Here is a 22,895-nt window from a genome sequence, read left to right as displayed (position 1 = left end):
ATTTAATGCATACCCAGATTCTTTTTTTTTTTTTTTCCTGAGGGCCTGGGCTTGGACAGCATGCGTCGTACAATCCACCATGTGAAAGGAGTAAAAAGGCGACAAGAATCTGACAGAAAACTGTTTATTTGTGAAAGAACACTTAGAAATATTTCAAAAAATAATTTCCCTCTACCAACCCCCCCACTTGCTACACCGCCGGCATTGAGGGAGGCGACTACTGCAAACCTGCCATCGACTGATTCTTTACGGCCAGATGGCAACACTGTGCTCTGCTCTTTCCATCGGTGTCTGCTGTAGTCTCGGTCGCGTTGTGCTGAGCTTCTGTTACAAAAGCAACCCACTACTGCATCATTGCCGGCTGCTATGACCTTATCTTCCAGAAAGTCTCTCGTATTCTAGCTGTCGAGCTTACCCAGTGTGATAACGCGAAAGGCAGAGTGGTGTCTACGCGGAGCTCGCCTGCGTATCGGAAACACACTCCGGTGGTCGTGAGGAGTAAGTGAAGAATCCCGGGAGATTAAGACAGCTTTACGAGTAATTTACGAACTGCAAGACAATGGACGACCTCGGTAAGTGTAGAAGTTGTCGTTTACGGATACTACGTGACTAAATTGCTGTGAACATATTGCACTGCATAGTTCACTGAACATCGACTGATATGAGACCTCTGCGTTCTGATGAAATTATCTCTGATAACGTTGGATACGTGAGCACGCTCCGTTGTACCTCATCACGTGCGATGGCATGCATTGAATAATAAACGAGCGTGATCCGAAGAACCTTCCGGACGACTATTTTTGATCCTGGGGATCTCAAGGACAGCGCTTTCGTTGCCTACCTGTTGTGCCAATTTCACTGCTTGTTTTGCAGAAACATCTTCATCCTCATCACAACACCCGGCATTGATTCATTGCTGCGTGTCGTATTAGGCTGATCACCTGGTAGCAAAGCTGCGTCTGTCAGATTATTATTATTTGAGTGTTGCGAAATAGTCGGCCAATTTTCCCGGTTTCTGGGCTCTCTCAAGTTTGTGCCAGCATCTCCGGTAACAGACAATTTAGACAGACACACGCCCGCAGCGCGCCCATGAAAATGTGAAAACATGAACATATTGTTGAAGGTTCGTATATATATATATAGAGAGAGAGATGCTTTGCAAGTAGTGTCATTACATATCCACTGCTTCATTCTCTATTCTTCACAACTTCTATTCTACTTCATTTCTCTTTCTCCTTCTCAACTTCTCTACGTACTACCTCATTACTCTACATTCACTTGCTCCTGGGAACAAACTGTCTGAGTTCTGCGTTCGTTATTGAGACACTCGAGAGAGAACTGAAAAAAAAAAAAAAAAAAGCACCGTGTCTAGTGGTACGGCGAACGCTAGCCTTTTACGAGCTCGAGAATATAGACAAATTTGGGATTAGTGAGGGCTGCTGCCCATCATGACACCCAGGATAGGAAGAGGATGACTCAAGCAGGTCGCTTGCATGGAACGACGGTAATCTACATACCGTAGCCCGAATTTTGTTGCCAGCATTGTGTGAGTAAGAACACTTCCGGGGTTAGGGGTAGGCACCCCACCCCTGTCTATGCAATTGTATTAAGGTACACACGACACATTTTATCTGAGAGACCACATCTTGTACAAGACCGAATGTGACAGGAAGTCAGTGCCTGGGTGATGTCATTGCCCATTTTTATCCTAGACGCGTGACGACGTAGTGATGTGATGTGCACCCAAGAAGGCACGACAGTGACGACAGCTTCCCGTACGTGCAGTGTGCAAGCGATGAGGCGTTGTCGGGGTAGGACGACATTTCGCGTGATAGCTCGGAGCGTTGAAACGTGCACTTGACGAGGTGCACACGCGACATTTCCGAATCTCGTATAGGCACTGCCGGATCTTCCTGCCGCCAAGTAGTTTCAAAGGTCCTTCGTCTGGACCAGAACCGGTTGCGTTTTCGTCCAGCTGTGAACGTCAAAGGGTTCGTGTACTAAGAAGACAATAAAACGATTGACCTTCAGCAAGATCACGCAGCTGCTTTAAAAATTCAAGCACGTATCCACAAACTCTTTGCCAAAATTCTGACTGGTGCTGCTGCTGTGTCTTTTTCGTTGATGCGTGCGAGCTTACCGAGATTTCAGCCGTGTTATGTTATTCACTTTTTTTTTAAAATTTTATCTGGGTTGAAGTTTTCTTCAACGCCATGTATGGCATTTAAGATGACATTAGCATATTGCGCACTTATTCTTATAATTTATATTTTATCACGTATTTTTATAATATCAAATTATTTATATTATTTACTCTTTCTTTAGTTTTCGGGTTGAAGTTTTCTTCAACGTCTTGTGTGGCATTTGAGATGACATTAGCATATTACCTGCGTGTTGGACGCAATCAATGTGCTGTACCTGCTTGTAAAACAGGCGTAGTACCAACCCCAGCCCCTGTGGTCGCGCCTACGCTAATAATGGCTGACCTGATGCGCACTAATTAGATAGTGCCTGGGTGGCCCGTGGTATTCTCAGGAACCCCGCTACCTCCTCGCTACACCGATGTTAGTATGGTACTGTTGAAGTAGAACATGATAGTTCCAATTCATATCGTGTTGACGCATGTACGTCCGGTTGTGATTCTACAATATGTCTATACAGAAAATCGCTGTATGGAGGAAGTGTTTCCGATTATTCCGAAACGCGTTCAACCATGCTAGATTCTCTATCACGAAGTAACTGCGACGGGTAGTTCCTGTAGGCGGATGCCAATTTTCATGGCCAGGACGTGATAAGCATTGAATAAACATTTAGTAATGTTCTAAGTACGCTCGCTACCTTTTTTTTTCTCAAAATACCCGTGACAGTTTCATGCCGACCCAAATATACCATAAAACCCTTTAATTTCACGGTCCCAATTTTTGGCGAGTCGGACACAGTGCGCATATTCGCGGTCGCCAGGGGCGGATTTAACACTTCCGTACGGAATGGGGGGGGGGGGGGGGGGGGACACTCAATGTTTGGCCTGACCATATACATGAAAAAATGTAGAAATGACGTCTATGAGGTCTAGTGCGGTTAGTTGTGAAACCCACAAAAACATAGGCCAGCAGAGATGCGATTTACGTGCGTTTGCACAATCCGTTTTCATAACCTGAAGCAGCAGCCTCGACAGCACTCACTGGTCGGTTAGTGCTCGCAACGTAATGAGAAGTCTGTGTGAGTCGCCGAGCACATCGACTGGTAGAACGCTAAGTTCCCGAGCATATTGCCAAATAGTCGCACTGCAGTGTGTTTCACGCATCATGTCATTTGGACTTCATAGAAAAATGACTTCATTACGAGCGATGTCCACGGCCAGTTTGACGAAGTTTGACATCGTTTTTTCATTTTTGACGATAAGATGTGGGATTGACTTGCCAAATTTCGAAGCTCAATTCAAGGAATTGAAGTTACTTCAAATGAAATTAAAGAAAAATTACTACCGAAGATGACAAATTTCACTGTTGCACAAAAGCAATTGAACCTCTATTTTTCGGCTGAACCAAATGGTGTACAAAATCCAGACGACATGGGCCGTGAAAGACCTTGCATTTAATCCCCTTTAATCTGCCACTGGCGGTCGCTAAATTTCGCTAATTCTGGATGCTAGAATTTGTGGCTTGATTCGTTTTCTCCGTGACAAGCCCGAGATTGTCCGTACCGCACAAGCATGCTTGTGTTGCAAAGCATTTGAAAGGATCGTTATAGCAACCTGTGCAACGAGCTCCGAAAATAAAGTTTGCGATTGCAGCATTGTTTTGAAGTGTCATTTCTCTATTGTAATTTTCGCGTGCTTCGCGAACTGAAAAACTGCAATTCGCGAAAAATTAAAGCGCTCGCGAGCACTTAAGGATTTTTAACAGTATTAGCACTAATCGGGAGCTGGCAGTAATTATTTCATTTTATTGCTACACTGTGCTGGGACTGAAACGTTAAATATGGGCTTAGAGGGTTTCATCAATTCTGCAACTGCGCCGACATCGCGGACGAAAAAAAACAAAAAAAAAACACTGAAGCGAGGCCTGAACTGGGAGATGAGCCTCTACTGGTGTTACGCAAGTAGGCCACCACAACGGCACGATTTCAAACAGCGTTCGGAAGCGCTACGCACGCACGTAACGTACAAAACACTCAATGTAATACATCCCGCCAGCATTCTAAAACAAAAGAGGACGTCAGAAAGGAAGTGCGTGTACGTATCTCTGATCCAGACTGTGAGGTATATAGTTAGGGTTCCCCGTTTTCGGTTTTAACCGAAAAACACCGAATATAGAGGGACGTTCCAGGAACGATGACAGCCATAAATTGCTGCTCGTGCTCAGCAAGTTGTCGATATAGATCAGAAAACCCTACAGAAATACGATGGCTGTGAAAAATGTCCGTTTACTTTTTCGTTAGCCGTGAAACGCCACCGCAGCGAACAACGCCATGTTGATTGAGCGTCGTGCGGAAATTACTATTGTGATTTTTTTTTCGCCGATAACTGTCGGATAAGCCGTGTACACGCCAGATAAAACATCGAAAAACGCCGATTTCGTGAAAATCAATAAATACCGAAAAACATACGCCGAATGCGCCCAAAAATAAAAACCGAAAATGCGGTACCCTAGGTATATAGTGTAGGGTACACGAGTCCAGCTTCGTACAAGGCGAGGACACTGTATAGCTGTGCGCAGTGGTTTATCCAGCATCGCAAACATGGCGGGGAGGGGGCTTATTACAGTTACTTTGTAACCTGTTTACGTATAATTGGTGACATGTATCTAAAGCTGAAATAACACAGCCCCCCACCACCCCCTTGCAGGGTGTCCACAGGAGAAAAAAAATATTTGGGGGTGTTGCCAAACAATTGGGGGTTAGGGGGGTGTAGGGGATCTGGATAAATCTCTGGCTGTGCAAACACATCAGTGCTCTTTCACAACACCTTACCTCGGAAGCCGCAGAAAAGGGAAAAAAAAAAAAGAGAAAAGAAACATCCATCGCAGAAACTTGATTCACGTGTCCTCGTACGTGCACTATCCATCGCCGGAGTGACACCTCGGCATCACCGGCAATTTTCGTCTCTTCCAACACCTCCTCCTCAACTGTACCGTTTCGAAGACATGCGTGTGTTGATGTGTAGGCTTCCGAATGGGGGTGAACCTGTTCTACGGCAATGTGTTGGCGATTTGATTTGCTTGTCTTTTGATCGCGTCGTGTGTATAGGAAGAAGGAAAAACTAATAGGGTTTCGTCCAAATAAGGTGATGCTTGAATACTAGCGTGCCGTGCGGAAAGAAATTTTGTACTCGCGTTTTGCGATTCTCGGCGACGAACAGGAGGAGGAATCTGTGTTGTACGGAGGTGGTGTGCTGCGGCTAACGACAAAGTCAATATGTACGAAACGGAGACTATGTATTTTTACGAAATGAAAACGTCGGAAGTGAAGAAAGGTGAGCTGTCGTACGTTGGTTGAGAAGTATTTTCTTTTTTTCTTTTAAATATCAGACCTGCTTGGCTGTGCTCAGGTAGTGTAGCCACAACATGCAGCATATGATGCTCGGTTGTACACTGTCTACGTCATTGAGCTGAAGTCCTCACATTCGTTCAGTATCTCACTCTCGCGCGTTGATGTTTCGTCTTCGCCATTGTTACGCGCACCTGGAGACATAGCGTTTCTGAAAGGTTGACACCGATCCGAAGTAAGCTCAGATGACGGCTCAAAACTGCTTTGGGTGCCTTGTCTGGTGTTCGGTAGACTTGTATCTGCTCTAGTATCTCTAGTATCTTGTATCTGCTGTCGTGTATTCTACTGGATACACGGTACCGTACCGTACGTTACTTTACTTACCGTATTAGTGTGCGACCTTTTTTTTTTCCTTTCTCTTTTAGATTGCATGTCTTTCCCGTATTCGAGAGGGAAAGTCGGGTGCAAACCTAATTAATTAATCAAAAATAGTGGGGTGAAGTATAGTGCTAGAGGTACATTTGAGTGTTATCGGGTTATTATTATTTTTTTCTTCCTTTGGTACAGCAAGCCGCGTGAAGCCGCAGTTGAAGCGCATAATATTCGTCAGATGTACATCCCTCGCCATGTATAGTGACAAACGCCACACGTCGCATAGTTTATTGTTGCGCTCAAACCATGCAGACAGACCTTACGTGCAATACCCATTACCATTATATAATTATTTCAAATAATATTAAAGACGCGTACATATTGCTACGAAGTAGTGCACGTGACACGTGACTGGAATTCGGGGAGAAATCGTGTTGATACCGAATTGGTCCTAAACTGATTCCGTAGGAATATGGTTCGGCCCGAAAAAGCCAGACCCCGCCACGCCACGGGAAAATGGGTTGCGTAGTGCCGACTAACGTGTGGTTGGCTTTAGCAGCGTGATATATGTCAGCGGATATGTGTGTCCCAGAAAAGGCGTAAAAAATGTGGAAAAGTAAACGTTAATATCTTCGCCTTAAACGAAAAAAAAAGAGGGGGGGAGGAGGGGGTGCTAACGAGGTTTAAAAAATGTGATAGCTCTTGGCTACCTCGACCGCGATCACTTCATTGCGTGCCTGGATTAAATGGAATTGTGGCTCTTCGTCCCAAGTTCATGCCCGATAACCGTACACTCGCGACATTCCCCAAAATACTAACGGAAGATGCGCAAAACAACATGGTTTTCGTGCTCTTTAGAACCATAGGGAATATTCTGCGTCTCACCCACATGATATTTCGTAGCAGACGACAGTGCCGAAGGTGTCGCGCGCAATGTGTCGCCCCCGATATTCCGGCACCGTGCGAGTCTCAACATGAGATGCGATGGAACTTCCCTCCCGCGAGCTGTTTTTTTTTTTTCTTCCACGAGAATATTCCGTTGTGGATGTCGCTCGTGTGAGTACACGGTAAATGTGCAAGTAAATGTAAAAGACGGTTATCAACATAGACGTGAGCCTGCGTGCCAAGCTTTACAGCACAGGACGCGTAGAAAATATAAACTCCTCTGAAATAGAAACTCATCTGAATCAGACGTCACGTTTCCCTGCCAATGAGGCTGCCCCGGGCGAGGTCACGTGATTTCGAGAACCAATGGCCGGCCGAGGCTGTCGCTGTTCGGGCGGCAGAGCTTGACGCGATAGCTTGTTCGAGCACATCAACTATGCCAAGAACGAAAATATTTTTTCCGTAATTAATGGGGTAATTTAATTATCAGTACTCTGGCGTGCAATACAGTTAGAGCCTTGCTTCTTAGGGTTGAACCTGTGCAGCCCGTTTTTGCAGCCAGATTTGTGAAAACTCGTAAAAACCCGAGAACCAAATTTGCCAAAGTGCAGATTCAAGAAGCACCGGAGAACAGCACAGCTGCTCGGCGTCTCGTGTTTATGTGAAATGTGAAAAGCACTTAAAAACAAACAAACTCGGAAGCTGTTTTATTTGCTCTGTTTGAAATAAAACACGACTGTACCCCCGATTAAAAAACAAAAACACAAAGGCCTAAGTACAATGCGTGGGAATGGCATAAACGCAGGCAAGCTGGTGGACAAACTCCATGATGATAAACCTGAGCGATGGGCAAGCTTACATACGGGACAAACACACAACGTCTCAACAGCTGTGTGTGTGTGTCCCGTATGTAAGTTTGCCCGTCGCTCAGGTTTTATCATCACGGGGAATGCGTGGGACATTCATTCAGGACTGTGTGTCGTTCGTAAAGGATGGCGTGTACTGCTTTGTGCGACAGCTCTTCTGGCACTGCATCCCAACTGTTTGCAAACTCAAAATCTTGGCAGAGGCTCGCGAGTTGTGACACGAGAGGTGATAAAGAGCCCGGTCTGACGGGTGATTTCAGCAACAGCGGGGCGTTTACGTCGAATTACCTTTTGTTGCCTGGCTGCGTTGCTTCATCGTCGAGGGAAAGGGTTTGCTGCCCGCTTTTGGTGATGTCTTCTGCAAAGGCGCCGCTGAAACCGGCCGGCGATTGGCTACGCTTGATGAAGGCATAATAACTGAGAAGGACTTCCAAACGTTTCTGACGAGGCCTACTTTAGAATGAAGGCCATTTGTGTGGTTCGGAGGGTCAAGGTTTTAAACTAGGCGTGGTGTGGGTTGGTTCGAGTGTCAGTACCGTGGAAGATTGGTGGTATAACGGTTGTCGGGGCTGTAAATGAAATGTTGTAAATAACGGTCGCCATTACCAGCGCCTAGTACACAATGCTTAGGAAGTTCTCGCGGAAAGTGCCCAGCAATTTTCTTTAACACCTTCCAGCGCACAAAGCCCATTTTTATTTCGCAGGTTCATCTGAAAGCTGTAATAATAGTGTTGAAAAAAGTGTTTGCAATACATCCATCTCAAAAACGGTGTTTTAAATTAAATACATCTCCTGAAGCGGTGTTTTGTGTATAGAACATGTGAAATCTTTTTGTAGAATACACCATTCAGAAGGCTGTTTTGCGAAGCACTGTTCTGCATGCTGTGAAACTTACACTACAAAGGTGTGCCACGGGACGGGACATTTAGACCTGAGAAGTGTAGAAAAAAATCGCCGTTGCAGAATCAAAGCAATGTTTGCATTGAGCTACGCCGTAGCTAAACTCAGCTGCATGTTTAGAAGTACTACAAACAGCGCTTGAGGAATACAGGGAAATACACCGCGTTGCTGCCACGGTTGCCCTTGAATTGATGGATCACTTGGTTTATTTGTTTTCGACGTGTCTTTGCACACGCCACCTCTCTTTCACCCCAAACTGCAATATACGGATATTCGCCTGAATTGTAGAAATTCGAAGCCTTATCGGCACGAGGAACAGGAGTTGAGAACAGTGTATGTCGAAACGAAATTATTTTATTCATGAACGATAGCCATTGCTGTCCAGGCCAACAGTGTTGCTTTAATCGCGTGGTTGAAGGTTCTGGATTTCGATGAACGAAAGTGTCTTCGTTTTGAAGGTGTTCGCGCATACAGCGAAATAATATCGCAGTTTGTTGAAACTGTTTTCACGATTTGCCGTTTTAGGAGACCAATCGGTGTTAGTCTACACTCTATGCCGTACGTGTGGAACGTCGTGAAAACCAAATGTGAAAATGGGTTGGAGAAGAAACCTCAGACCGGGAGGCGCCGATATTTCGAACTCTCTTCTCTCTGTTCGAAATATCGGAGGCGCTCGACCTGAGGCTTTTCCTTCAATCTACCTTCACCAGATAGCTGGATTCTCCACTTTTAAATGTGAAAAGGAAAGTTTTAAATGTGATTGAAGGAAAAGTCAGTCTCCTGTGGAGAGACTCCTATATTTCGAAGTGTCTCAGTTCGAAATATCGGAGGCTCCTGACTTGAGGCTTTTGCTTCAATCTATACCTTCACCGGGTCGCTGGATTCTCCACTTTTAAATGTGAGAACAGATTTAAGCCAAAGTATCAGGTGGAGAGGTGGAGAGACGCCTATATTTTGAAGTGTATCGGTTCGAAATATGGGAGACTCCCGAACTGAGGCTTTTGTTTCCATGTACCTTCGCCGGGTCGCTGGATTATCTACCTTCAAATGTGAAAATGGTTGTGGATAACCGTGTAGATAAGGCTACCCGATCTATTGTTTAGCTGCTGGACTCGTCTTCATTGTGGCGGCCGCGTTCACTCAATAACAGGATAATGGTGTTGTCCACCGACTTGTCATGTTATTTTTGTACATGGAGACATCCCAGTCTGTCGTTGCCATAGCACGTCAAGCAAAGATATGCATAAATGTAACTTCCCTGCAATCGTATCCCGGTGCTGGGTCACATCCCTGTCACGTGGGTATACCGTTCCGCCGGACGTGCCTGGAACATACATAGTGTAAGTGTGCGTCTTTACGCTTGTAGTTCGTCTGCGCTAAATGCCCTGCTTTGTAAGTATAGTCGCTTGTTTCATTATTCTTGTATCTGAAAGCGATTCTTACTGTGCACTCTAAGACGCTGCTACGTTTCCCAAAATCCGTCATATCGGTTAGGCTTGTCTTCCCGATCGTTCTCTGTTCGCTTCGCATTTTTAATTATATTTTGTGCACAGCAGTGCACGGCGCTACTGTTAGCTAGATGGGCAGTTTAATTAAAAAAAGAAAAACAGCAAACAAAATTTGCAATTCTTCTGAATGCAAATTTTTTTGCTTGTTACTCGCTAGCGGTGTATTACAAGGATGAAAATGCTAGAAATACTGCATTTCGTATTAACATAAACGTATCCGAGCGCAACATGTTCGGGGCAAGTGCCGTTCCACGGTGATGCATCATTTGCCTCCCATATTTCTCGTGAGTGTACTATTATTTCCACGGGGCGTTTCCTTTTTGCCCTGGCGCCCGTTTTATTTTGAGCGTTGCCCCATATTGCTCGCGGTTCAAAGTCGGAGCGCCCGTGAACCAGGAGAGAGGCGGACGCCCTATCGTAAGTCTAGCTCAAGCCGTCATCTCGGTTGCTGGAGGAGGAAAGTAAACTTTTTACCTTCAAACGAGGTTAAAAAAAAAGAAAGAAAAGTACGATCGTCGGCAGAAGCTGTAACAGTTTCGTTTTTGAACGAACTCGCTGCGCTTTCGAAAGATGGCGTGCACCTCATCATTATGTGTTTCGTGAAGTTTCATAACGAGAAGCAGACGCTGACGGCCGGCCGCCCACCCAACGCGATTCAGCATGCCCAAATCGGATACATTTTTGTAGTGACGTAAAGACACAAGCCGAGATATATTTTCCGGAAAAAAAAAGTAACGTTTTGGTGAGTTTATTCTTGCTTTTGTCTTCGTCTGCAATTGATGTACGTACATTTTACTCCACCCCAGCGATGGGACGTGCGTACGTGCCCCTCCCATTTGCTGGAATGTTTGGAGATTCTCATCGTTCCTGCCGTACACTTACCGACGAAGTCCATTTTACAAAATGCTGTTTGTTGGAAGTTGTATACTGTGTCGCATAAACGTGCGCTAGACGTTAAGTACCGGGTGTTTACTATAAAACGTTCGGATCAGCGTATCGCGTGCGATGTTTGCGTACCGTACGAAGCTATACGTCGCTGCAGGCGGCATTCAACGCTTCTGCAATAAAAAGCGCTATAAAGCGCAATATAGCTACATCAGGGGCGGATCCAGAACCGGTTTCTTTTTGTATTGTTTGTGGGGGTGGGGGGGTCATTGTCGAAGCGCGTAATGGGGGGAAGAGGGGGAACAGTGATGTGTAACCTATAGCGTTCCGCCCCCCCCCCCGGGCTGATCCAGACCCCCTGTTTTTTTGTTTTTTTTTTTGGGGGGGGGTTCTTTGTCGGAGCGCATATGGGGGAGGGGAAAGAGGGGAATTCAATGTTTTGGGGAGGGGGGCGATCGTCCCCCACTCCCCCCTGGATCCGCCACTGGTCGACGTGCACTCTTTTGGCCAATCCCTCGCTGAAAAGTAGCTTGTCGTAACGCAACACTGTGCAAAAAGTTGTCAGCTGTGCACACAACTCTGCAGAACCCTCCCTTTTTTGAAGATATCTGTCTGCTGTTAATGAAAATGCATTTAATCTTCACACTTTATGCTGCGGCATAGCTCGTGGAATATCTGTAAGATACATTCCCGTTTCCTCCGCCTCAGTTGGTTCGGGGTTCAACCCCCCCCCCCCCCCCCAAAAAAAAAAAAAAAAATACCTTTGGTAGGGCATTTGGGAGAAATGGATGAAGTCCTCATCCCCATCAAGTTCTAGCCCTTGGTAAATTATAGCTGACTGCCAAATGTTGTTACAAAATGCCAAATGTTACAGTGAGAAATGTTTTTCTCACACTGGCGGTCATCTAGTCAGGCCTTCATTTCTTTTCACATATTCAGATTATTCACACTCACTGGATGGTATTTCTCCATTTGTGTCATGCAGACGCTCTGCTGGCAGACCTTCAGCAGACGACGGCCAACCTGAGCAGTCCTTCCCCTATGTACTCCAATCTCCCGAGACCCGGTAGTGGTCTGAGCAACGCCAGTGATCACTCTGCTAGGTCATACACCGACCACCACTTTGACTACAAGCCAGACAAAACTTCAGTGAGTGTTTGCTTCCTATGCGGGATGTGCTATTTAAAGCATACTAGCCATGTGATAGCATGACGATAGCATCGTTATGCCATACTGCGCAACAGAAAAAAAAGGAAACTGTTTCAGATCTTTAATTTGTCTCGCCTAGCTACAAAATAGGCTTTTATTGACAGAGGGAGTGGGCAAATTTCCAAAAACAATTTGAGCTCATCTAGCATGTTGCACTTGAGTGTCACATCACCATATATACTGTTTAAGAGTAATTAGGGTTATGTTCAATTAAACTTCATTTGTTAAAGGATCAGCTCGTTCCATGCACTACACACTGGATTGTCCTGTTTAGCAGTATCGACTTGGCTAAGATGCGAAGTTGAATAATAAGTAATGAGCTTTTGATAATCCAAATTAATCCTAGGGGATTTATTGCATAACAGATGCTACGAAATTGTTTGTATTTGCTGGGTTATCCCCCTTGCTACATCCCTGCTTCCTCGTGCCAATAAAAGAAACCTGCATTTTGAAGAGACCTTCAAGCGCCCACATCCTGACTTTTTCCATGTTTTGTTTTGAAAATAGTGTAGCAAGCTTACAGATTATCAGTGAACAATGCAATTTATTTATTGAGCCAGGACTGTGATGAGGACACCCACTTCATAATTTTCTGCAGTAATATCTCATCATGTATGCCACAGCAGCTTAATCTCTAGTCTCTTAATCTCTTAATCTCTAGTCTTAATCTCAGCTGCATTGTACTGGAGGTCTCTGTACTCTGCTGTACATATATAGTTCTTTTTTTCTTTTTTTTTGCATTGTTCTCTTTCCCCTTGCTGACTAGAAACTAAGAGAATCATATGTGTTGTCACTAACAGAGATAATGCGTGTGACATTTCAGCCTATTTACCAGAATCAGTACATCATGACAGAAAAGACAACAACAACAACCTACTCGCCAACAAGCAACGGAGACGTAAGTCGGGAGCCCCTGCCCTCGTCAAGGTCCCCGATTGCAAGTAACCTCTCAGAGCTCGATACCCTTTTGGAAGATTTGAACACCGCTAAGTTTCCTGCCCCAGCAATAGCAACCCCTTCACCACCTTCCCAGAGGAAGAAAGGTGAGAAAGCCTGGTTTTCCATTGTTGGATTAAGGTTGCCACAACAGTACAAGTAGGCGCGTAGCTATAAAATACAAAATGGGGTGTCGTCCCTGGCTCTTGCACTTCTAGCGTGGCGGCATACTTCTAGTGTGCATTTTTAATTTGGATAGTGTGCGTGTGCCGTGTGTCCCACATATCTCAACGCGGTGAGTCACGGAAGAAGCGCGCTGCGGAGGTGGTGTCACGCAACATTGGGTACCACGCGACGTGTGGCGCTGCAGGTGGCGGGAGTGGAAAGCACAAGGCGCAAAGCCTTTCGCCAGGATGGCTCCACCGAGGAAGGTTCTTATAGTGAAGGTTCTTACCTTGTGTACTTGCAATACGAACTCATTCAGAAAAGATGGTTAAGATTCTTAAACATTTGAACAGGGTTCAAGTTGCAATGCATTTTTAAGAGATAATTTTGAAATATTAGCATATTATGAGTTAAGAACTCTCAGACACAGGTAAAGAATCGTGTTAAAGTCTGCCCATAATGCGTAGCGACAGCTGTCGCCATATTTCAGTTGCAAGAACCAAACGTTGCACAGCTACTCATAATTTTTTTTCCTTTGATTCGAGCAACTAATCACATCGATATCTTGATCGTAATAGTGTCGTTAATTTATAATTTTCCTATAGAGCTCTATGCACAAAGCTTGCAAAGTAACTAACGTAACTAACACACAGCGTAACATGTGATGCAAATTGCATATGTTTGCATTATGTTATTGTGTCAATTTCTTATCAGATCCCAAGGCAATGGCCAATGGAACCAGAAGACCACTTTCTCCAGTGTCTCCCGTAAGGTATCGCCCTCCTTCATCTCCGATGCCTAGCGAGATGGATACTACGGTGGAAAACCTCTTGGATGACCTTCAGAATGCTGTATCACGGGACAACAAGGGACCGTAAGCATTCCTCTGCCCCATCATTGCATTTCCCTATACATCGAAAGTCCTAAGCCTATGTAAAACATTTGTAAAAGTTCTGTAGACTTTAACCATAGATCTATAGTCATATTCAGAGGATCTCTCTTACTGCACAATCACTGGCACCTGTAGGACAACGGGGGTTTACCGCTGTACCAGACAGCTCTCAAGTTGACAGCTGAAGCGAGACTGATGGGCCTTGTTTATTGACGTGTTCCAATAAAGGCGCATACAGTGCTGCCTGTCTCCCGATACATCTCCGTCGTACGAGACAGCTCTCAAGTTGGCAGCCGAAGCCAGCTGGCGGTCCTCGTTTATTGACACGTTCTTTTATAGGCGTGCACAGTGTTGCTTGCCTCCCTACACTAGGGTAAAAATTTACCACGAGCTGACTATTGGACGTTCAACTGGTATCGGTTTGCACCTGGCAAAAAATAAAAATAAATAAAAATACAAAATCAGAATTCAAGCACAGCAGAGTGTGCTTCTTTCCTTAAAAAAAACTCCCAAAATTTCTTCATCTTCTATAATTTTATAAAAATGTGAGTTCCCACTTATAAATACAGGCAATTAAAACGTTTCACAGGCACGTGTTCCCTTCAGCACCTTCAGCACTTCCGAAATTTCGTCTGTTTACTAGAAAAGGGGCAATCGTTTAAAGGTTAAACAGCTTGAAAAGCTTAAAAACTTTAAACTTTTTAACGACCATACTTTTGTTTTTTTGCAAAAGCATTTGGTAATGGAGCTATCCTTTTTGTGCCTCCTCTCGTCGAGCTTTATCGACCGTTTGGATCACTTTGACGTCCGGTCCTCGTCGATGCAACGCAATTAGGCGTGTGCCAATAGCGACCACACGCCACCCCCACATGTCTGCCAAAACTTTGCACACAGCCCTCGTGTGAAATGGAGGTCAGGTTGTTTCCTTTCTCGTGTCTGGAGCGTGCTCTTCCAGCCACCACGGTGCTGGAAATGTAGGTGGAGGCGCTATTTTTAACTCTTGCACACGGGACGCAAACCCAGTTCCCCTTTTGCTCCATTTTGTTATCTGTTCACGCCCTCAACTGGAGAGCGCGCTTTGAGGGCAGTGGGTCCCCGGTGGTGGCTGTTTAGACTTATAATTATGAGGTTTATTTTGGACTTCCTGCGCTGTCTTAAAACAGCTTGCATGGATGGCGAGTGTTGGAACGCGTTATTCCTGCCTGTCTGTGGCTTTTCTGTTTGTACACTGAGGTTCTTCGTGTTTGCGTGATTTTGCCTTGTTGTTACACCCAGTTACCTCTTTCATTTCTTTTAATATGTGGTGTAGCCTTAACGTTTTAACTCGGGATCCAGCAGAGAGAATAGTCGTCGCTGGTGATTGAGGATCTAGTTTGAGACAACATGCATGTCTGGCCTGTGCTAGCTTGTATATGCCCTTGCAATGTCGTCGTCATTGAAGACGGAGTATTACACAATGCAGGATACGTATCTTCGCAGAACAAATAAATGACGCAGTTGTTATCACCGTGAATGTGTACTGTTTATCATAGATAATAGAATAAAGATTTATCATTATAATAATACCAGACTCTTTATTAATGTCTAAAAATAAACTCGGCCGATTTATTCTAGGCATGAGGGGGAGATATGTTTGTTTAAAAAAAAAAGGACACGATTTAGCCTTGACTGTGTGTCCATATGGTGGCTGCTATTGTGCATTGTAAATTGGGAGAGGAGCCTCTGTCAAGGCTTTTTGCTACCTCTTCCAGCTGAAAAGGAAATGCTAAATTGAAATTATGAGTGCTGTATTAGTTCAAGCAATGACAGCACATGGTAATGATGGAAATTGGAAGTAACAGTACTAATTGTTTGATGTCTGTAACGTATCGCCCAAGTCCAAGAATCTAACGACTCGTATTTTCAGTCCGAAGCCACCTTCTGCTTACAAAGCTCCTACTGCATCTTCAGCAACCAAGGAGTTGGACGACCTAATGGCTTCACTGTCGGACTTTAATGTGAGTGTTTTTTGGTACTTTACTGCTTGAACAGTGCCCTGGCATTAAGTTATCAAAAAACTATATTAAAAAAAAAAAAGAAAAACTACTGTCTTCCACAACAAAAATTATGTAACAAGCAGTTACATTGCTCTACCGAGGAAAGTTAGAGTGAAGTGTGGAACAACAGTGCAGTCTCATTCAGCCTGCAATGCAACAAATAGACTGCAGGGCAGTTTTGAAATTTGATCCCGCAACCACCAGAGGAAAGCCCGGTGCAAGCTTGATTTGGCGCATGGCATTCTGACAAGTTGCATAATTGTCACACCTATTCCCTCTGGATCGCGAGCAACGTTGGAGAGGCATGAAAATTCCTTCGTGTGGGAGGAGAGAATGGGGGAGAGGGAATGGGGAAGGAGGGCGTGCAAGAGTGGGTGGAGGTGGAATGATTGGTGCGGTGTGCAAAGATATAAGCATTGGGGACACTTGGGTGTAGGCAGCAGTGTCTCCTCGCGCTTGTGTGTGTGTGTGTGTGTGTACTACAGTGCTAGGTATTAGCAGAATTGCTGGTATGTCGTGCCCCGTGACTTATTTCTTCTCGTTTTTGATTGCAGTTGAACAGTTCCTTATCTCCAGTGCAACCGCAGTACCAGCAGCCTCTGCAGTCCTCCCCTGGAAGTGACCCAGCATATGCGAAGCCTCACAAATTGCCCAAGAGCACGGCTTCAAACCAGTTAGACTCGATGTTGGGTACACTACAATCGGATATGACGCGGCAGGGCGTCAACACCACTGCCAAGGGTCATTGTTCAGCCTGCGCAAAGCCCATTGTTGGTCAGGTAGGTACATCTTCTTGACACTTGGGGGAACTGGAGCCAGGGCTGTACGCCATTGTTGGTGGTAAAGTACAAGAAAACCATACGGTTCACTAAAAAATATCTCAAACTGGGGATTTCATGATGGGAGCGTGATTTGAGGTGCGGACAGGTACCTTAACAGATTCCAGCTAACAGGTTTCTTAACAGAATAGCGTATGCGACATTGGAATATGAACTACATGTCAGCTGTTGCCGATAAACACAGTTCATGGAACTGCATGGAAACTTCTTGGAACTTTTCCTTTGTTATGCTAGAACAGAAGGTTAATTTTTCTTTCTATAAAAAAAAAACTGGTGTAAGAAAGAGCAAAGCATTATCATTTCACGGTTTTAATGTCTTGTTTACCGTCTCCCGAATTCTACCGACACTTCATGAAACGTGATATTGATTACACTAGACAGTGTTGATAACTGTACTCTGGGTATGCATTGTACAGTGCTCAATAGCTGTACCCTGAATACGCTTCAACAGTACAGTTTACAGTTTCTCAGTTCCATAACCTGATATGAAAGTATGCAGCGACTCTCGCACGCAACAAAACTACGACTGTAGTCTACCGTGATGGTAGATGGTACCACTGGAGTACCCTGATGGTCTTCCTTTCCATGACCAGAGACATGGGCAGGGTAGGGACGGGGGCTGTTTTCACTTTTGGTTATATTTCGGTAAGTTGGTAACAGCCTTGAGGACGGTTGTGCTGTGATGCTTTGATAGTGTTCTATCATTTATCGATTACGAAAGCTTCGCTTTACTCTTTCGTTTTCTGAATTGTGAAATGTTTCTGTGCTTTGACAGGTCGTGACTGCTTTGGGTAAGACGTGGCATCCAGAACATTTCACATGTGCCCACTGCAACCAAGAGCTGGGCACCAAGAACTTCTTTGAACGTGACAATGAACCGTACTGCGAAACAGACTATCACAATATTTTCTCACCAAGATGCGCTTACTGCAATGGACCCATTCTTGATGTAAGTGCTAGTACCATTTGTCGAGCTTGTGTGTCACATAAATGGACTTGTAAGAAAAATAATGTGCCAAATGTTCGACGACAGGTGTTATACAGAGTGTTCCACGAGAAGATGTCACTGAATTCCTAAAAATAGGTTTTACTTTAAAAAAATTGTACTTTAAAACTACTTGGAATACACTCATACAGACTTTTGCCACTGATTGAGGCCATTTGCATTGGTATTACGCATTAATTAAGCAAATTTGCATAATTAAACTCTTAAAATTGCCAAGCAAATGCAGCATTTTTCTTTAATTCGGAAGCCTATGGCCATTACACACTATTCCAATCCAAATACTAATGGGGTTTTTCACAAGATTTTGACAAAAATTTGACAGCCGAAAACCAGTCGCTGAGTGAAGCACGCTCGCTGGTATTTATGTTTGCGGAACTGTAGACTCCGTCCGAAAACCCTTCCTCCTATGCAAGAAGAAACGAAACCACGCCAGAATCACACCTTTTGCCTTTGTCAACGTGTCTGTCATCTGTGAAATTATGCTTTTCCTCTTAGAATCGTGTGTTTTTTGCAGAATATTCTATATATTTCAGAATTGCATAAAGATTTCAGTCGATTGGCAACATTTTCGCGGCTTCAACCAGATCAGTCGCGACTGCAATGCCTGACGCAACTGATACTGGTGGCACATAGACAGCTGAATGTGGTGCGACAAAAAAAAATTTAGCGACAGGAATGCCCAGAGAGAAATTGTCAGAGTTGAGCCTAATTTTGTCAACTAAGATTCAGCTCTGCAAAGTTACGGAAGGCTGGAAAAGCATACGGGACGAGTCTGTGGGCAATCTTGGGAGAATGCTGCATTTTTCACTTTATTTAGCTTGTTTTGTCTTACCCGCTGAATCCTGCGGATTTGCACATCCCGCTTCGCGGAAATGTGAGTTTACCACTGCAGAAAACTAGGGGCTTTAATCATGGTCAACATGAAATAAGACATGTGTACATAACGACTGGTTCACCGTGCCACAGAGAGATCTGGATCAGCTGTCACTGGGGCATCTGTTATATGATAGCAATAGCTCTGTGTTGTTGCGGGACCTACAACACCAAATATGCCTAGTTTTAACTCGCTGAATTGACTCTGTTCTGTGCTTCCATATTGTATGTATCATATACATTATTCACCCCTGATTGATGCAGGATCAGGAACTTTATGCAGGGTCCATAACTTTCTGTAACCAATGTTGTGTACGAGTTTGAGAACACTAAGGCTACTTGCATTTTCTTAACCATATATCCAGACACACGAAAGATACTGATAAGCTCCAACATGTGTACATGTCGAAGAAGTGAGAAAAAAAATGCTTTTGCGCAAAAAGTGTGAGACATTGATGCAACACTCATGCTTCTTTTTCCTTGTTTCTTTTAGAAATGTGTAACGGCACTGGATAAGACGTGGCACCCTGAGCATTTCTTTTGCGCCCAGTGTGGCAAACAATTTGGAGATGGTGGATTCCACGAACGGGATGGTAAAGCTTATTGCAAGGACGATTACTACGAGCAGTTTGCACCAAAATGTGGTGGCTGCAATCGATCCATCACAGAAAACTACATTTCTGCCCTCAACAGTCAGTGGCACCCTGATTGCTTTGTTTGCCGGGTAAGAAACCTGTGTTCGTTTTGTTTCTTGTGTATAGTGGTTGGAAATCACATGTTGTTTGTCGTTCCACACACCATTCCCTGCCTGCCTTCCTGTGCAGGATGTGGTTCTGCGTTATTTTGTGGTGCCGTGTGTGTGCATGTGTTTTCTTTCTCTTTTTTTTGTGTTCATACATAGTTCTTTGTGCAATTAACGAAGGAATTTAATAAGTCTTTTGGTTGTTCTTTAGAGAGCCCCTGTAATTTTATTGCGATAACAATATTGGGGCTAGCTCCTCAGAAATTGTGTGGTCAGCACCAAAAACTCAGCTGGGACGATAGATGGCAGCACACGAACTGTGGAATTAGAAAAGTTTATGGCAGGGTATTGAACGTGACTCCTCCCCTATTCCCGTGCGTAAGGTTGCTTGAGAACACGCTGGTGACTAAGAGTGCCCAATGCTTCACGTTTACTCTGCCCTAGGCGCAAACTGGCCTCGCGACGGCTCTGGCAACTGTATCATTTTTGTTTCACTTGTCTTTACAACAGGGCATTGTCACCCTTTACGTTTTGCTGAGGAGAGATGCTGCTATTTTTTTACAGGATTGCAGGCAAGGCTTCAATGGTGGTAGCTTCTATGATCACGAAGGGCAGCCATACTGTGAGACACACTACCATGCCAAACGTGGGTCCCTGTGTGCAGGATGCCACAAGCCGATAACAGGACGATGCATTACGGCAATGTTCCGCAAATACCATCCGGAACACTTTGTTTGTTCTTTCTGCCTTGGCCAGTTGAACAAGGGCACCTTCAAAGAGCAGAATGACAAGCCCTACTGCCACGCGTGTTTCGAAAAACTCTTCGGTTAAAAATGCAAACCCAAGGTGATATGGTGTCACATTTGTTGAGCATCAGCTTGCCAAATACGCTATGTGATCCCTGTTTAAAAGGAAATGTTAGGATGCTTTCTACTGTCTGATATCTTCCGCTGTACAGGGGGAAATAGGGATGTGGGCTTGTGGGTAGGGTTACAGGCCTCTGAACATTCAGAGCGGCTGCTCAAATGTCTTCGTCTCATGGGTTGATAGAGCAGACAAGACAGGTGATTGTGCAAGTCAGTTCTTCGTTTTAAACCCTGTAGCAGTGTCTTCCAAAAGCCCTCTGCGGAAATCTTTTTTTCTGATAAGCTATCCAGTCTTATTTGTAGTAGTGTCTTATTGGGCATACAGTCACACTTTGATAACTTTGCTGGTGGCTTTTACATTTTGGGGAGCCAAAAAAAGAAGTGTTTCTACATGATGCTGTACAACGAGTGTGCAATGTGAAGTCATGACACAGTGTGCACAGATTTTAAAGATGTCTTTTACTTAGCTTTTATGTGAGGAAGTTTTTAGCATGTGCTTCTATTGTATCTAACTTAGGCAGTTGTAAATTGATAAATACACTTGCTTTAGTACACTGCGTAAGTATTTAATTGTACAAAGCTTGAGACTCTTACAGAATGAACTTGGGATGCCGTAATGGCTCAGAGAAAAAAATTCCATGCTTCATGCATGTTGGGAAGGTTTTAGTGGAATGTGGTTATGAAAAAATGAGTGCTGTGAAGAGAATATATACTTTCATACCCCCTACTCTCAACAGCTACTAATCTGTTGTACACGGCCAGAACTATGTGTTTACATAAAGATGTACTTAGGGTACCACATCCTTGTATTTTATTTCCAAATTGGGGAAACACATTTGGCATCAGATTTTCCTGAGACCGATGAAACTGTTTGAAAGTGCAATACCTGTTGGCATACAAAATATGTCGTAAAAGAGAGCTCTTTTTTTCCCCCCCCTTTGATTCTGGTTTCATGGAGTGTGTTGTGAGAACAGCATCCCAACTAATGCCTCCACTCTAGCATGTTACCACTAAAAATAATCTTCATATATGGATGAGATTCTGCAAACTTAATAAGGAAAGGCAAGCTGGATAGTGCAAATGTGACTAGAGGAACATTTGCTTGAGTCTGCGGACCAATGGGAAAGATGTCGACCGAACTAGCTACAAAGAAGATACTCAAAAATTTGCAGTAGTGACAATAAATATGCGCATGTGCATATCAGTGTGTTCGAGCTACCACCTACACTTGTGGCTCGCACTAAACGATTTGGAGTCGGTTTACGGCCACAAATTATATCCATGGTATGCCAAACACGCCGTACAACCAGTTAGCAGAGCTGTGCGCTGTCTCTCTCACTATCTTGTGGTGCATGAAAATGAATTACTATATATATAAATACATGTATATGTATAGACACATACAAACGTCAAGGTATGTCATACGTGCTTCCTTCTACCATTTGCTAGATGTCTTTACCTGTAAAGTTTTTGCTTGTGGATAGTGCGCGAAATAAAAATGGCCTTTCTATGAACTCTTGTAAGACAGGTTCATGTTATCTGTTTCCTTTCGTTTTATTTGCTTGCAGTTGCAAGTCGTCGTTGACATTGTCAGTGTGGGTAAATTCCCATTTTCTTTTCGTTTTGTTTTTTCCTTCAAGATGGGCAATCCAACCCTGCTTCGTAAATAAATTCGAAAGAGGCATGCTTTCTCCAATGGACCATTGTTTTGATGCAAATAGGTAACGCAGCTTCAAAACTCCACTTATGCTTGTGGGGTATCAAGCTTGTGGACACTACTTTGCTGATAAGGAAAGTCTGGTGAAGTCATTATGCAAGGACGGTACACGGCCACGGTACATTTTGACTTGAACGCCACCTCCTCTAAAAGCAGACTAAGTTGTGAGCTGTATTTTCATGGAGCTTCGTCCTGAATCGCCAATGCTTGTAACTTTGTCGACGGTGTCTGTCTGGGATCTGCTCAACCCCGCCCTCGCTTTCGTCTTCTGGATACGGATAAAGTCAGTACGAATAGTCACGGCAGTAGGCAGCTCGTACCCTCCGGGCTCAAGGATTTCCCAACACCGCCACACTCCCGGAAGTTTCAGACTGCAGCGATTTATTCAGACCCCTCCCCCCGAAATTGTTTGCTGACACCCCAAATTTTTTTCCTGTGGACCCCCCTACGGGGGTCAATGTTATTTCAGCTTTGGATACGTGTCGCCGATGACACATTAACCTACGTAACCATAATAATAACCGTCCCCCTGATTGCAATTCTGGATAAACCACTGTTACTGAGATTGCCCAATACAGCTCAGCTACTAGTTCATACCGATAAACCTGGAAGCATATACCCTCCACCCACACACACACAAGGATATGTGAGAGTATAAAACTGGTTGGGTTACTGGGGGGTATTCGCCTAGTTTGTAGACGTGTATAACAG

General features: G+C 44.4%; 1 protein-coding gene across 5 annotated transcripts; it reads left to right on the top strand.

Moving 5' to 3' along the window:
• Positions 1-264: 264 nt before the first annotated feature.
• Positions 265-21,994, top strand: LOC135371076 (paxillin-like). Of its 5 annotated transcripts, none has more exons than XM_064605062.1 (9): positions 265-572; positions 11,889-12,052; positions 12,936-13,155; positions 13,928-14,087; positions 16,012-16,102; positions 16,696-16,920; positions 17,756-17,929; positions 19,353-19,583; positions 20,166-21,994. In XM_064605062.1, exons 1-9 carry the CDS (start codon positions 560-562, stop codon positions 20,430-20,432), a joined length of 1,545 nt encoding a protein of 514 aa, XP_064461132.1. In that variant the 5' UTR covers positions 265-559; the 3' UTR covers positions 20,433-21,994. The 5 variants fall into 5 exon arrangements, with proteins under 5 accessions (XP_064461132.1, XP_064461131.1, XP_064461134.1 ...); XM_064605061.1 differs by lacking the exon at positions 265-572 and adding an exon at positions 5,362-5,473; XM_064605064.1 differs by lacking the exon at positions 265-572 and adding an exon at positions 9,752-9,850.
• Positions 21,995-22,895: the final 901 nt, after the last annotated feature.

The sequence above is a fragment of the Ornithodoros turicata genome, chromosome 10 (assembly GCF_037126465.1).
Source record: "Ornithodoros turicata isolate Travis chromosome 10, ASM3712646v1, whole genome shotgun sequence".
NCBI classification, from domain to species: domain Eukaryota; kingdom Metazoa; phylum Arthropoda; class Arachnida; order Ixodida; family Argasidae; genus Ornithodoros; species Ornithodoros turicata.
The sequence above is the reverse complement of the archived record's forward strand: the minus strand, read 5'-3'. Positions and strand labels throughout refer to the sequence as shown.

What these genes read in the sequence shown, in the direction of transcription:
- LOC135371076 (XM_064605061.1), top strand. Translation starts at nt 5,416, where the DNA reads ATGTACGAAACGGAGACTATGTATTTTTACGAAATGAAAACGTCGGAA. An exon ending in ACAAGCCAGACAAAACTTCA is followed by an intron (nt 12,053 to 12,935) that starts GTGAGTGTTTGC and finishes GTGACATTTCAG; the next exon opens with CCTATTTACCAGAATCAGTA. An exon ending in TCACGGGACAACAAGGGACC is followed by an intron (nt 14,088 to 16,011) that starts GTAAGCATTCCT and finishes TCGTATTTTCAG; the next exon opens with TCCGAAGCCACCTTCTGCTT.